The sequence below is a fragment of the Pongo pygmaeus genome, chromosome 20 (assembly GCF_028885625.2).
Source record: "Pongo pygmaeus isolate AG05252 chromosome 20, NHGRI_mPonPyg2-v2.0_pri, whole genome shotgun sequence".
In the NCBI taxonomy this organism is placed as follows: domain Eukaryota; kingdom Metazoa; phylum Chordata; class Mammalia; order Primates; family Hominidae; genus Pongo; species Pongo pygmaeus.
In genome coordinates this window covers 21789023-21805887 of record NC_072393.2, presented here as the reverse complement: position 1 = coordinate 21805887, position 16865 = coordinate 21789023, and the positions used below count along the sequence as shown (strand labels likewise).

General features: G+C 41.1%; 1 protein-coding gene across 1 annotated transcript in view; it reads right to left on the bottom strand.

The window, feature by feature from the left end:
• LOC129020589 (zinc finger protein 431-like) overlaps positions 1–15884 on the bottom strand; it is a 41940-nt gene extending 26056 nt beyond the window's left edge. Inside the window, 2 exon segments of the mRNA XM_054465158.2 lie at positions 14286–14378; positions 15723–15884. Coding sequence (XP_054321133.1) covers positions 14286–14378; positions 15723–15725 — 96 coding nt within the window. The 5' untranslated portion in view covers positions 15726–15884.
• Positions 15885–16865: the final 981 nt, after the last annotated feature.

The window sequence follows — 16865 nt, the reverse complement described above, 5'->3', positions numbered from 1 at the left end:
GCCAGGCGTGGTGGCGCACACCTGTAATCCCAGCTACTCAGGAGGCTGAGGCAGGAGAATAATAGCTTGAACCTAGGAGGCGGAGGTTGCAGTGAGCCAAGGTCCCACCACTACACTCCAGCCTGGGACAGAGCAAGACTGTCTAAAAAAAAAAAGGTAGGCAAAAAACATGAACAGATGCTTTTTAAAAGAAGACAAACATGGCTAACAAGCATGTGCAACAAATGCTCACCACTAATCACTAGAGAAATGCAAAAAACAAACAAGCAAAAAAAGACCACAATGAGATACCACCTCACACCAATCAGAATGGCTGTTGTTAGAAAGTCAATAATAGGCTGCTTACAGTAATCCCATGGCAAAACTCTGTCTCTACTAAAAATACAAAAATTAGCCGGGCGTGATGGCACATGCCTGTAGTCCCAGCTACATGGGAGGCTGAGGCAGGAGAATTGCTTGAACCCAGGAAGCAGAGGTTGCAGTGAGGTGAGATGGTCCCACTGCACTCTAGTCTAGGTGACAGAGTAACACTCCATCTCAAACAAACAAACAAAGACATAAAACAAACCTAATTGCCTATTAACGGTAGACTAGATTAAAATAATATGGTATGGTTGGGTGAGGTGGTTCACACTTGTAATCTCAGCACTTTGGGAGGCCAAGGCAGGTGGACTGCCTTAGCTCAAGCATTCAAGACCAGCCTGGGCAACATGGCAAAACTCATCTCTACAAAAGACAGAAAAAGAAGTTAGCTGGGCATGGTGGTGCATGGTTGTAGTCCCAGCTACTTTGGGGGCTGAAATAAGAGGGTGCCTTGAGCCTGGAAGGTTGAGGCTGAAGTGAGTCAAGATTGCACCACTGCACTTCAGCCTGTGTGACAAAGTGAAACACTGTCTCCAAATAAATTAATTAAATAAAATAGAAGATATAATAAAAAAAAAAAGTATGGTACGTAAACATTATGGAAGATTGTGTGGCCATTAAAAAAAAAAAACAAGACTAAGTTTATTTGCAGCAACATAGATGATGCTGGAGACCATTATCCTTAGAAAGCTAAAGTGAAACAAAATCAAATGCATGCTGTCATTTATAAGAGCTAAATAATAATAACACATGGACACAAAGAAGGGAACGACACACACTGAGGCCTAGTTGAGAATGCAGAATGAAAGGACAAAAAGGATCAGAAAAAAATACCTGTTCGGTGTTATGCTTAGTACCTCAGTGACAAAACAATCTACACCAAACCCCCATGACACAATTTTATCTATATAACAAAGCTGCACATGGACCCCTTAACCAAAAATAAAAGTTAAAAGAAAAAAAAATCCATGCATGGGGAAGAGTGCAATGTAGGTACAAGGAGTTGTTTGTTCTACAGATGGTGGCCCAGGTGGGGCTGGACTCTGATTTATTTCTGTATGCATGCAGGCAGATGATATTATGAACAGGTGGCCCAGAACCCTAGGTTGGTGGGGAAAACAGGTTGCTGCGGCAGATTCAGTGTCTGGGTGTGGGGATATGCCAGGAGACTTGTAGACACTTTTGTGGGTTTTTGTCAAGAAACACTAAAACCAACAATGCTATGGTGAAATTCCTGAGGGTGGTGCCTAGTGCTGGGAGAGGTGTGGATACATCAATGTCTAGTGGGCATATTTGGGAGTGGGTGGGAATCCTGTGGTGGCAGCTTTGCGAAAAGGGGGTCTGTCATCAGAGCTCCTTTCTTGAAGTTTTCATCCTCTTCAATCCTGGCAGGAGCCCTGGGATCCCAAGACAATGGGCAGTGTGAAAGCCTGTGTGCAGGACAGAAGAGCCTCCCGTTTGCAGACACTCAGTTTTATACCAGGACAGGGCTCTGTGGTATCTTTCTTCTGCCACCAAATCTGTAGTTTGCTGAACACCAAGCAATTGTCCAACAGCAACTCAATGTCTAACATTTGAATTCTGACACCACCCAGAGTCAGCATAGACCCTGATTCAGATCTCAGTCCCACAACATTGTCCTCATTCCAGACGCCAGTGACAAACCCCATAGGCTCATCTATGCTTCTGAGCTACTGTTTAAAAATTGGGGACTCTGCAAGGTAATTTATAGATTCAATGCCATCCCCATCAAGCTACCAATGACTTTCTTCACAGAATTGGAAAAAACTACTTTAAAGTTCATATGGAACCAAAAAAGAGCCCACAATGCCAAGTCAATCCTAAGGAAAAAAAAAAAAAAAGCTGGAGGCATCACGCTACCTGACTTCAAACTATACTACAAGGCTGCAGTAAACAAAACAGCATGGTACTGGTACCAAAACAGAGACCTAGACCAATGGAACAGAACAGAGTCCTCAGAAATAATGCTGCATATCTACAACCATCTGATCTTTGACAAATCTGACAAAAACAAGAAATGGGGAAACGATTCCCTATTTAACAAATGGTGCTGGGAAAACTGGCTAGCCATATGTAGAAAGCTGAAACTGGATCCTTTCCTTACACCTTATACAAAAATTAATTCAAGATGGATTAAAGACTTACATGTTAGACCTAAAACCATAAAAACCCTAGAAGAAAATCTAGGCAATACCATTCAGGACATAGGCATGGGCAAGGACTTCATGTCTAAAACACCAAAAGCAAAGGCAACAAAAGCCAAAATTGACAAATGGGACCTAATTAAACTAAAGAGCTTCTGCACAGCAAAAGAAACTACCATCAGAGTGAACAGGCAACCTACAGAATGGGAGAAAATTTTTGCAATCTACTCATCTGACAAAGGGCTAATATCCAGAATCTACAATGAACTCAAACAAATTTATAAGAAAAAAACAAACAACCCCATCAACAAGTGGGCAAAGGATATGAACAGACACTTCTCAAAAGAAGACATTTATGCAGCCAACAGACACATGAAAAAATGCTCATCATCACTGGCCATCAGAGAAATGCAAATCAAAACCACAATGAGATACCATCTCATACCAGTTAGAATGGCAATCATTAAAAAGTCAGGAAACAACAGGTGCTGGAGAGGATGTGGAGAAATAGGAACACTTTTACACTGGTGGTGGGACTGTAAACTAGTTCAACCATTGTGGAAGTCAGTGTGGCGATTCCTCAGGGATCTAGAACTAGAAATACCATTTGACCCAGCAATCCCATTACTGGGTATATACCCAAAGGATTATAAATCATGATGCTATAAAGACACATGCACACGTATGTTTACTGCGACACTATTCACAATAGTGAAGACTTGGAACCAAGCCAAATGTCCAATGACAATAGACTGGATTAAGAAAATGTGGCACATATACACCATAGAATACTATGCAGCCATAAAAAATGATGAGTTCGTGTCCTTTGTAGGGACATGGATGAAGCTGGAAACCATCATTCTCAGCAAACTATCGCAAGGACAAAAAACCAAACACCGCATGTTCTCACTCATAGGTGGGAACTGAACAATGAGAACACATGGACACAGGAAGGGGAACATCACACACCGGGGCCTGTTGTGGGGTGGAGCAGGGAGGGATAGCATTAGGAGATATACCTAATGTTAAATGACAAGTTAATGGGTGCAGCACACCAACATGGCACATGTATACATATATAACTAACCTGCACATTGTGCACGTGTACCATAAAACTTAAAGTATAATAAAAAAAAAAAATTGGGGACTCCCAACGGGCGCGGCGGTTCATGCCTATAATCCCAGTACTTTGGGAGGCCAAGGCAGGTGGCTCAACTGAGGTTGGGAGTTTGAGACCAGCCTGACCAACATGAAGAAACCCTGTCTCTACTAAAAATACAAAATTAGACAAGCATGGTGGTGGGCGCCTGTAATCCCAGCTACTAGGGAGGCTGAGGCAGGAGAATCACTTGAACCCGGAAGGCAGAGGTTGCGGTGAGCCAAGATCACGGCACTGCACTCCAACCTGGACAACAAGAGCGAAACTTCATCTCAAAAAAGAAAAAAATTGGGGACTCCCACAGCCTTCCTCAAGTTCAATTAGATCAAGCTACTCACAGAACTCAGCAAAACACTGTAGTTATGTTTACTAGTTTATTATAAAAAGTACAACCCAGGAAAAGTCAAATGGAAGAAATGTGTATGACAAAGAGGTGGGGAACGATGAATCACAAATATAATCTGGGTAAATAGCTGTGGTTAATAAAATTCTTCATCCTTTGTGTTTTCTAGAAATAGTTTATGGAAAGAAACACCCTTCCCATTATGACTTAGATGGTGCTCTCTTTTCTTATTTATCACATAGCCAGACACAGACTCTGTCAGAGGTGTATTGAACCAGAGCAGCTCCATTTTGAATAGAGGCTGAGTAAAATAAGGCTGAGACCCACTGGGCTGAATTCCCAGATTGTTAGGCATTCTAACTCACAAGATGAGACAGGAGGTCAGCACAAGATACAGGTCATAAAGACCTGGCTGATAACACAGGTTGCAGTATAGAAGCTGGATAAAACCCACCAAAATTAACATGGCAATGAGAGGGACCTGTGATTGTCCTCTCTGCTACACTCCCACCAGTGCTATGATAGTTTATAAATGCCATGGCAACATCAGGAAGTTATCTTAAAATAGTTTAAAAAGGAGAGGCATAAATATTCCACCCCTTGTTTAGCATATAATCAAGAAATAACCATAAAAATGTGCCGCTGCTCTACCTATGGAGAAAGCCATTCTTTTATTTATTTACTTTCTTCATTAACTTGCTATCACTTTACTCTATGGACTCGCCCTCAATTCTTTTGAGCGAGATCTAAGAACCCTCTCTTGGGGTCTGGATCAGAACTTCTTTCCGGTAACATCTTTCTGGTAACCACAAAGGGACTATACTTAAGAGACCTCTGACCCAAAGGAAAATCATCTGCATGCACCAATTGGCTGACTTTGGGTGAGTGGTGTGCATATACCTGAGTAAAGGATGGGATTGGGTTAGAGGCACGACTTAGGAGAATTAGAGTCTCTCCTAAGACACAGTGGGTTAAAGGCTCCTCTTAAATAAAAGACGAGGATGCTTGACTGAACTTGGATTTGAGGCCGAGCTTAGAAAGGTTATGTTCCTTCCTAAGATTTAGAAAGTTAGAGACCCCTCTCAGTAAAATCCATCTCAGCTAAGAACTGGTTTGACACCATGGGACATTCATTGATATTCTTTTTGGATTAATCTGTCTTGCACTCTTTGTTGATGGCTATGGGTGACAGAATTAGGCATCTACAGGACCATGGGACATGGGGATCTTTTTCCTGTCCAAAAGGGAAAACTTAAGTGCTAATGGGACTGTTGGAAAAAAATCTCTTTCCTACCAAGAAGTGGCCACCTGAACTTTTTATTATCGCTGCAATGGGTAGGTCTTTCTCCGGCCCCCCTTAGCTCTTTGCCTTCCCACCATGTCACAGACAATGCTTTCTCTCTCTTTTCTCTTTCTTATTTTCTATTACTCAGAGTAATCATCTGGCCTAGAGACCACAAGATAAAACTCCTGATTATTAAGTTGAATTAACAATGACAGGGCCCAATTGTGGCCAAGTTTAAGTCTTGCCAGTTTCATATTGGTTGCTAAGAAGAGTGGCTAATGTCTATGTTGTCACATATATTTTGACCTGGCCAGAAAAAGATAATTTTTCTTTTTGTTGCAGCTTGGCTCACAGGGCTGTGGTGCAGCCAGCCACGTCACTAGGGCCACTCAAGGAAATGGAACCCAGAAGCCTGGCATGCTGGCAAAAGTGTACAAATTTCTGACCAGACTTCTAGCCTCTCTATGCAAACTGATTGAATGAATGGTGAAAAAAATACTGTTTATCTTCTATGTAAAGTTCTAATTAATATGGGAATGCATTTGTGAGGTTAGTCTTAAGCTGTAACAAATCTGTTGTACTTTGAGCTATAAATGTCTTTCTGTATGGTTCTGTCATTAAGAGGGGTACCTTAGGATAGAATGCAGGCCTAGGACCCTTTAAGGCTGCTGTTCAAGATGGCCCAGAAAAGTGCTCAGTCATGTCCTTGGAAGCTCGACCTTGTGACCACATGACAGTACTTTCTCCTGGTCTCCACCATCACAGTGGTGGCCCAGGTTCAGGGTTCCATTCTCAGCTTAGGGAATGAGTACTTTCTTGTTTGATATTTGGGTGAGCTTTACCATTTGTTGATTCTCTTCTCCTCCAGGAACCATCTTGAATTTTCTTTCCAGAACACCTGTGATGTTACTTTTGGTAAAATTCAAAAGCCAGAGATATTGGCTGTTTGACCTGACTAAAGTCTGGTAATAAGAAATTTAAGAGGACTTTTTAAAAGAGCACTGATCACTGTGGTCATTGGCTCACACCTGTAATCCCAGCACTTTGGGAGTCCAAGGTGGGCTGATCACGAGGTCAGGAGATCGAACCATTCCGGTTAACATGGTGAAACCCCATCTGTACTAAAAATACAAAAAATTAGCCTGGTGTGGTGGTATTTGCCTGTAGTCCCAGCTACTCAGGAGGCTGAGGCAGGAGAATCACTTGAACCCGGGAGGCAGATATTACAGTGAGCCAAGATGGAGCCACTGCATTCCAGCCTGGGCAACAGAGTGAGACTCCGTTCCAAAAAAAAAAAAAAAAAAAAAAAAAAAAAAGGCACTGTGGTTAAAAGTCAACTTAAGTAAAGCAGATATTCAAGCTCTAACAGCCTGGGACACCTTGGGAAAAACAGAAGAGGTGCCACAGGCCCTGTTTTGAGAAACACTCCTTTTTCCTCATGAAACTCCAAAAATTGAAGGTGGATAGAGCCTTCTCAAAATATAAGGTTCTGTTCGTTTTGCATTGTGTTATCTGATGTTTTTGACTTTGGGGGGTATCAGAAATTACTTCACATTATAAAAGAACCTTGGCATGTAATAACTAGGTGAGAAATATACTTTTGGAATGGTTAATGGCAATTATGGGGAAATACTCAATTCTTCATATTTGGATCAGAGAAACATACTCTTGACCACCTAGGAAATATGGAGGTATCCCCAACCCCTACTGAGAAATAAGACTTCTCTTGGGATTAACTAATGCTCTCCTTTTTAGATCCAAGATCTGATGTAAAAATGTTACCCGTAATTTAGGGGGATCTGTTTTGTTTTCCAGCTCTGTCTACTTATTAGGCCATAAAAACGACATGCTTTCCTGGCCCTGGGCTACACCCTGAAACTAGTAATCCAATTAAGAAACTGACAAAGAAGCTCTCCTCACCCGACCCAAGATGCCAAAAGGAAAGAAGGCCTAGGGGAAGAAGGTGGTTCCAGCCCCTGCTGTTGTGAAGAAGCAGGAGGCCAAGAAAGTGGTGAATTTCCTGTTTGAGAAAAGGCCTAAGAATGTGGCACTGGGCAGGACATCCAGCCCAAAAGGGACCTCACCCAAAATGGCCCTGCTATATCAGGTTGCAGCAGCAAAGAGCCATCTTCTATAAGCGGCTGAAAGTGTTTTTCTGCAATTAACCAGTTCACCCAGGGCTTGGACCACCAAACAGCTACTCAGCTGCTTAAGCTGGCCTACAAGTACAGACCAGAGACAAAGCAAGAGGAGAAGCAGAGGCTGTTGGCCCAGGCCGAGAAGAAAGCTTCTGGCAAAGGGGACATCCCCATTAAGAGACCACGTGTCCTTCGAGCAGGAGTTAACACTGTCACCACCTTGGTGGAGAAAAAGAAAGCTCAGCTGGTGGTGATTGCACATGATGTGGATCCCATCAAGCTGGTTTTCTTCTTGCCTGCCTTGTGTCGTTAAAGGGGAGTCCCTTACTGCATTATCAAGGGGAAGGTAAGACTGGGATGTCTAGTCCACAGGAAGACCTGCACCACTGTCGTCTTCACGCAGGTTAACTCAGAAGACAAAGGTGCTTTGGCTAAGCTGGGGGAAGCTATCAGGACCAATTACAATGACAGATAGGATGAGATCCGCCATCACTAGGGAGGGAAGGCCCTGGGTCTCAAGTCTGTGGCTCAGATCGCCAAGCTCAAAAAGGCAAAGACTAAAGAACTTGCCACTAAACTGGGTTAAATGTACACTGTTGAGTTTTCTATACATAAAAATAATTAAAATAATACAAACTTTCCTTCAAAAAAAAAGAAAAGAAATTGACAAAGAAAAACCTTACAACTACTGAATCTTCTGTCTTTGTATTTATATGTGTTGTGTGTGTGATATGAAAGAACTCTGATTAATTGGTTTAAAAATAGTAAGAGCTGCCTGGCTAATTTTTGTATTTTTAGTAGAGACGGGGTTTTGCCATGTTGTCCAGGCTGGTCTTGAACTCCTGACATCATGATCCACCCACCTCGGCCTCCCAAAGTGCTGGGATTACAGGCGTGAGCCACCGTGCCCAGCCTATTCAGCCTTTCCTATAAGAAAAACTTATATTAAAACAAAATGGGAATACCATTTTTACCTTTCAGTTTGTCAAAGATCAAAGATATTGTTTACCCTCTATTGGTATGGAGAAACAGGCACTTTTATACATTATTGGGTAGAGTTTGAAGGCAATCTGATAGTGTCTTCCAAAATAAAACGTACATTTTAAAATGCATTTGCTGACCTAGCAAAATTTCAGTGCTAGGAATTTATCCTACAGAGACTACTCACACATGTGCCTAAAGGGCAAGACTGCTGCTTGCAACATAGTCTATAGAAACAAAAGCAAGCACTGGATAATACATTATGGTACACCTACACAATATATACTATTAACTATTAAAAAGAAAGTCCATGTTAAAACCATATGTGCTGTTGTGGGATGGTGTCCAAAATATATTAAGTGAGAAAGACAAGAAAGCAAAGTGCAAAGCAAGATGAATGGTATTCCAATATTTATTTGTGTAGAAAAGCTCGCTTCTGTTTGTATTTGCATAGAACATCTCTGGATCCACAAGGAAATGGTGACCGCAGGACTGTGGGGAGGATTACTGAAGCCAAGGGTGGAAAGGAGACTTTTCATTGTTCTTTCTGCACTATTTGAATTTTTTAAAATCATAGGTATTTTCTTTCCAAAAAGAAAATAAAAACAAAATACGTGGGCTGTCAAAAAAAAAAAAAAAAAAAAAAAAAAAAAAATAGTAAGAGCTTAAATCAAATATTTTGTCAAAAGAGTTAAAAGTGTAATGCCTTTTAGTTCATGTGACAAGTAATCTTTTGGAAATAAAAACAGTTTTAAAGATCATTGGGAAAATAAAAAGTCTTCAAAACATAAACATTTGATCTAAATTATATAGGTCACATATTAGATTTACCAAATACTTTAAGGTCATAAATTGGCTCTTTGACTTTTAAAAATTGTTCAATTTACCTATCTTGAAGCCAGTAGATTCTAAATAAGGCCTTGAGACATATGGAATTAGCCATTTCCCCTAAATATACAAAGGTTATAAAGAAAAGAGATTTTATATAAGAAAAGATGTTGTATAGTAAATTCTTATCCTAAAGTAAAATGACTGATTATTTAAAAAGATGGATGTTTAGGACAAATCAGAAAGCCCAAACATATTGTAGATGGTCTGTATAAGTCATGAAATAATTCACTGAAGGAAATTTATGCAAGAAATGTTGTACAATTTAAAGGTCATTAGGCCTCTTAAATTAAGACTTCTCAGAATGCCACTATGACTGTTCATTGTACAACTTGCCTGTTTTATAGCTAAGTAAGGCCTGGGACACATCAAGTTAGCCACACCCCCTAGCTATTAATACACTGGAGTCAGACCTTATATACACTTGTGTCTGTGTCCTAGACTTCACGCCTAGTATGTAATTAAAATTCCTTACTTACCAAGGTTTTCATCAAAAGTAAAAGTTGCTAAGAGTTAACATTGTAACATCTAATTTTGACTACTAAAAAACAGTTTTACATGCAAGGAATTCAGAGAAAGTGAAAAGAAATTCATTAAGAATTGGGTTTGACATAAATAATACACAAATATAAAATAGTTAAAATTTGGCTCATTTAGTATAAAAATCACACAGAAAAGACTGTCAACTGTGAAATCATGTTTGACTATTTTTGGACTATGTTTGTGTAAATATGTTATCGGTATGTGTTCCAAAATTAAGGGAAACTCCTGTAATTCTAATATGACTAATATAACTAATATGATAATATAACTATCCTCAGTCTGAGTCAGCATGCAACCTTATTTTATGTCTCTTCTAAGAACATGCTGACTTCATGGTAAAACATCATTAATAATCACAATCATTACATAAAATTATTATATGACACAGAGCTAACCAAATTTCCTTGTCAATCATGTTTTTTTTTTTTCACTGTGACTGCCCTAAGACTTCGCCATCCAGACAATCATCTTGTGTTGGTACTCTTCAAAAGATGATTTATGGTTAACTCTGACAGATGTTTTATTTTTTTTTTTCTGTTGAGATGGAGTCTTACTCTGTTGCCCAGGCTGGAGTGTAATGATGCAATCTCAGCTCACTGCAACCTCTGCCTCCCAGGTTCGAGTAATTCTCTTGCCTCAGCCTCCCAACTAGGCTGGGATTACAGGCGTCCACCACCATGTCCAGCTATTTTTTTTGTATTTTTAGTAGAGACAGGGTTTCACCATGTTGGTCAGGTTGGTCTTGAACTCCTGACCTCAGATAATCCACCCACCTTGGCCTCCCAAAGTGCTGAGATTACGGGCAGGAGCCACTGCGCCCAGCAACAGATGTTCTTAAATGCAAGTTTGTGGTAACTTTAGAAATTGTAGCATTAGAATAGAGAAAAAAGTTCGGTATTCATGGAGAACTGGAATGTTCATGACTATCAAACAGAACAGGAATTAACTGAAGGGACTGAACTAATGGAAGATGAAAGTAAAATTTTTTGACTTCGCATAAAATGTCACTGATCCTTTGTTTTGTTTTTCAGGGTGAAGAAAACTCTGAATAGGCAAAAATATCATCACCCCTATTCAGCATGAAGTAGTTACAGAAAATGGATCTTCATCCCTCTACAACCCTTAGGATTAAGTGTGCCCTTGTTAAAAAGAAGGGGGAGATGTCAGAGGAACCAGAGCAAATCTATTTTGAATAGGGGCTGGGTAAAATAGGACTGAGACTGACTGGGATGCATTCCTGGATGGTTAGGCATTCTAAGTAAGAGGGTAGGATAGAAGGTCAGCACAAGATACAAGTCATAAAGACCTTGTGGATAAAACAGGTTGCAGTAAAGAAGTCAAATAAAACCCACCAAAACCAAGATGTGACGAGAGTGACCTCTGATTGCCCTCACTGCTACACTCCCACAAGTGTCATGACAGCTTACAAATATCATGGAAACATTAGGAAGCTATCCTATATTGTCTAAAATTGGGAGGCATAAATAATCCATCCCTTGTTTAGCATATAATCAAGAAATAACCATAAAAATGTGCAAACAGCAACCCTTGCGCTGCTCTGCCTATGGAGTATGCCATTCTTTTATTCCTTTACTTTCTTCTTCTTTTTTTTTTTTTTTTTTGAGACAGAGTCTTGCTCTGTCACCCAGGCTGGAGTGCAGTGGCACGGTCTCGGCTCACTGCAACCTCTGCCTCCCGCTTTCAAGTGATTCTTTTCCTCAGTCTCCTGAGTAGCTGGCATTACAGGTGTGCACCACCAAGCTTGGCTAATTTTTATATTTTTAGTAGAGACGGGGTTTCACCATGTTGATCAGGCTGGTCTCAAACTCCTGACCTTATGATATTTTCTTAATACTTCCTTTTACTTTACTGTATGGACTCACCCTGAATTTTTTCTTGAGCAAAATCCAAGAACCCTCTTGTGGGGCTTGGATTGGGACCTCTTTCCAGTAAGAACTCTGCACATTTTCTTATTTTTCCAATTAAAAGAATCAGCTGAATTTGTCTTCAGTGGTCTAAATAAAATTTCTCACAGGCTCCAGAACTTTGAACTATCCTCAGTCTGAGTCAACATACAACCTTATTTTATGTCTCTTCTAAGAACATGCTGACTTCACGGTAAAACATTCTCTGATCTAAAATCTGATTTTTCACCCTTCATTTGCCATTCCCCTCCCACCTTCTCTCTAATCTTGTTTGCTCCTCCCTAGGAAAGAAAGCCCTTGTCAGCCTAAACTTTCCAATACTTAAAGTTTTTATAATTGGTACTTCTTCCTGTTGCAATACTCTTTTGGAATTTTTTTTTTACATAAATCTAACTTTGATATTCCAAAGCCTAGGAACTGCCTCAAAACAATAACAACATCATCAGTAAGATCCTCTCAGTCCCCTTTCATCTTAATCCTAACTGCATTTGCCTGTGGGTCCCCAGCTTTCCAGGGCTGTGTCAGCAAAAAGGCTTCTTCCATGGCTGGGTTGAGCAGCCTGGGACATCTGCAGGGGAGGCTACCCAGAAAAAACTAGCTGGGCCTTTATTTGTTTGTTTGTTTCTTTTTGAGATGGAGTCTCGCTCTGTCGCCCAGGCTGCAGTGCAGTGGCCTGATCTCGGCTCACTGTAAGCTCTGCCTCCCAGGTTCACGCCATTCTCCTACCTCAGCCTCCCGAGTAGCTGGGACTACAGGCACCCACTGCTACGCTCGGCTAGTTTTTTTGTATTTTTAGTAGGGATGGGCTTTCACCGTGTTAGCCAGGATGGTCTCGATCTCCTGACCTCGTGGTCCACCCGCCTCGGCCTCCCAAAGTGCTGGGATTACAGGCGTGAGCCACCGCATAGGTGGGCCTTTAATAACCTCCTTTTGTAGGCTCAATATTAGCCTTAGCTCTTAGTCACTGGGCTCAAGCTTTAATTTCCATGTTAGAGTTACTCACTTGGTTTTTGAAACTATGTGTTTGAAAAATCCAGCAAAATTACTCAAACACAGTGTTCATATAAGGGAAGGAAATGTTAAGGTACTTACATTTTGTACCTAAATAAGAAAAGCAAAAGTATCCATTCCTTTCAGACAACATATCTATTATTTTATTGTTTTCATTAAAAACCATGTAGTAAACAATTAGTTATATGGTAACACTTCCAGGTGATACCAAGTTTCATCTCATAAAATTTAGCATGAAACTCAGAAATCAAGATAACAGGATTTGAACAGAGATATTTAGTCACAAATTTACCCTGCAAAAAGAGCAACTGATATTTTCACAAATGTATGTAACTCACCAATTATCTACCACATTATCTCATGGAAATGTATTCATTCTCTACAGCCAAAATAGAATAGAGATTTTTCCCTATCCTTTTCCTTGGTAACTAGCATTCTAAAAGCTTAAGCCTTGGAATTCTGTTTGAATGCACCCAGCCATAAAAAAACCACACCCAAGAAAGCTTGTAAACTCACTCTGGGAAAGAAAAAGGTAAATGAGAATTTTTAACAAATGGGATATATAATTAGATATTAATTTTTTTTTCTAAAACCCACCTCTTTTATGCCCTTTGTAAATATTTTCCTACCTGCCAGGCACAGTGGCTCATGCCTGTAATCCCAGCACTTTAGGAGGCTGAGGCAGGCAGATCATCTGAGGTCAGGAGTTCGAGACCAGCCTGGCCAACATGGTGAAACCCCATCTCTACTAAAAAAATACAAAAAATTAGCTGGGTGTGGTGGTGTGTGCCTGTAATCTCAGCTACTTAGGAGGCTGAGGTAGAAGAATTGCTTGAACCTGGGAGATGGAGGTTGTAGTGAGCCGAGATCAAGCCCTCTGCAGCCTGGGCAGCAAGAGCGAAACTTGTTTCAAACAAAAAAAAAAATTCCTACCTTTCAACCCCTACTAATATAAAGCAATTTACAGCTAAAAAAGTGAGGTCAAAATAAGTAAATAAATATTTTCAAGGTGACAAACCCAGGGAGTGGCAGTGTTGATTAAAAAACAAATGTGTATCTGACTCATGTTTCAAGTCAGGCCATCAATCACTTGAGAGATTCTTCCACCCACTCCTGCTCACTTATGTGCTCATGAACGGCCCATACAGGAGACACTGCAGTATTTCTCGGTGACTGCCCCAGGTGCATTTTACTTTGCAAGTTCTTACACCATCTCACTAGAGTCAGGTTTTTTTGTTTTTGTTTTTGTTTTCTGGTCTTTTGGGATACTATTTTATCTGTCACAAGTTTTTCGCTTTTTAACACTATTTTTCTTCTACTATATTTATTTCATTATCTTTTTGCCCCCTAAGACAATCCAGGGGGCATACATTATTTCTGTGTTTTCCCCTCAGCGCCAGCATCTGACTGGCTGACCAGCAATGTGTCCCCAAGTAATGAAAGCTGGATTGGGTGTAGACAATTTTAATGTCTCAAGAGGTTACCTTTTCAAAATAAGAGTACACTAGAAGATTCCTCTCAGCCCCAGGGCATCCACTTGCTTCCTCAAGAGGATACACTCCATATTTCAGGTCATCCTATGGAAGAAAATAAACCAGAAGCTGATATTCACTAGGCACTTTAGCTGACATAACCACGGTGGATATCTTGGTTTATCCCCAGACAGTACTGAAACCCACGACCAGAAAAAAACTAAAAGGTGGCTGAGGACACATCACCCCATAAAGTTTCCAAAGGAAAATCTTGACCGAAAAACATTCTGACAAGATCTCTGTGCCTAGAGAAGACACAAGGAGAAAAGGCACAGAAAGTTTTAACAATACAGTGTCAGGGGATTATTCTTTGCTTTCTTCTCATAGGAAATATTTACAGATAACAAACTTTTTAAAAAGGGTCATTTAATGCTGTGTTAAAAATTAATTAAAATACGGTATAGAAAAGTACACTAAAAGACAAATAGGCGATAACGTGAATTAGGGAGGAAAAGCTGGCATTTGGAAACACCAGAAGGAACTGGAAATTTAGTATCTTACTGCAAGCCAGAGGGAGGCTGGAGAAATGAGGAATGGGGGTTAGACTTAAGACCCTGCTTGGGACACAGGTGAAAAATGCAGCGGAAAATCAGCTCTCCATGGACTGTGAAAATAATTAAAAGGCAGACAATTAGACGGAGATGTCTCTAGTCCCTGGGTTCCTACTTTAAAAAAATCTAACTGAAGTGCATTTTTTAGTAAATTACTACATTGAGAGAAACAAAACTCAGCCCTAACGAACTATAAACTGCCAATTAACCTCTGATTACATAATCAGGAAATTTTCATCTTTATTGTACACATTAAGAAACTATGTAAGTCTACCTAACCAATTACTGAATTTGGTTTTCTTCATCATGCTTTTTATAAAAGTCTTTTCTTCAAGCCCCGCCCATGAAGCACAAATTACAAACCACAGCTGGGTGCTCCACAATTTTTGAATCACTCTTTGATTAAACTATTTAATGTTTTTGTAGTGACTCCCACATATTTTTAACAGAAGACAAGACGAACTGGGAACTCCACGGAACAAAGCTCTTCCCATTCATGAACCCGCACCCCGAGTCCGAACTGTCCCCTGAAGACCCTCCCGTGGTCCCTGCACAATCTGGGAAAGACGCGGCGCTGCGGGTGCAGAGCTGCTCAGAGAGGGCTCCAGGCCAGGGCACAGTCACTGTGTAGTGAAGAGACAGGACGCCTGGGGTCCCGACTGTCAGCGCAGCCGCCATCTTATGGCTGGAGGGGGACTGAGGCCGAGCTGGGCAAAGAGAACTCGGGGCGCAGACTGTGGAGCTGACTGCAGGGAGGCCTGAGTCCCGCCACAGCCACTTCCCACCGGTTACAACCAGCCCTTCCCCTCTCTCGGGATGTCCGACCCGGCACTCTCACCATTTCTAAGCTTTCAGGGGGTCCCGGTGTCTTAGCTGTGGGTCTCCCAATACCTGCAGGTCACAGGGCCACAGAGGTTGGGCCTCCAGGAGCAGAGGACACAGAGCAGTGAAGGGGAGACCTGGAGCTCAGGCGGCAGCCAGAGACAAAGGCCCCGCCACATCCCGGAAGCCGTCCTGTCTGCTCCAGGTGCGTGCCTGATTGGACGGTTCCCAGCCTAGCGTCGCTGATTGGATAACGTTTAAAACCCCACCTTCTCAGGCCCTGAGTGACAGAAGATGCGAACAGATGCTGGGCTGAGTGAAGAAAGAGTGACAGCTTAGGCTGCAGTCTTTTCAGGCAGGGCTTCCTCCCAGAGCTTAGCCAGGCCCACCCCAGAGGGAATTTGCATTTAACCTTGTGTGTAAAGTCACATGCATTTATAAATAACATACTGTATGCCTATTCACAAATGAAAAGAATATAATAACAATTATTTTAAAATTTCGGATTTTATGACCTTCCCGGCTTCTGGTCTTTGAGCAGGCCGGCTGAAATTTTAGAACGGAGGTAATTTTCTGAAATAAAATGTGAGCCATATGTAAATTTTAAATTTTCTAGTAACCAAACTTAAAAAAAAAAAAAAGAACAGGTTGAATTGATTGTAACAATTTAATTAACCCAATATATCAAAAAATTTTCATTTTAATGTGTGAGAAATATGTGATTATTAATAAAGTATATAAATATTTGAAACTAAATCTTTGAAACTAACTCTGTATTTTACCTTTCTAGTACATCGCAGTTCACACCAGGAACATTCCAGGCACCCAGGAGCCACCATGACCAAAGCTTCCGCATTGAAGTGCAGCTCTGATGTCGGCAGGTGAAGGGCCCCAGCAAACCTTTTCTGCCAGAGGTGAAGGAAAAGCCTCTCCCTACCAACATCTCCCTTCAGTTCTGAGGGTGGAACAGATAGTGGCCATAGAAAGAGCAGAGGGCAGCAAGAACAAAATAACCACAAGGAGACCACTGATAGGCACCTGTTGCCCATTTTCTTCCAGAGATCAGTGAACAAAGAATGTTGGGGCGAAACGATAATAAAACTCCGTGTCTTCAGATCTGTCCACACTCTTGACCTCAAATGTTTGGATATGGAGAAAA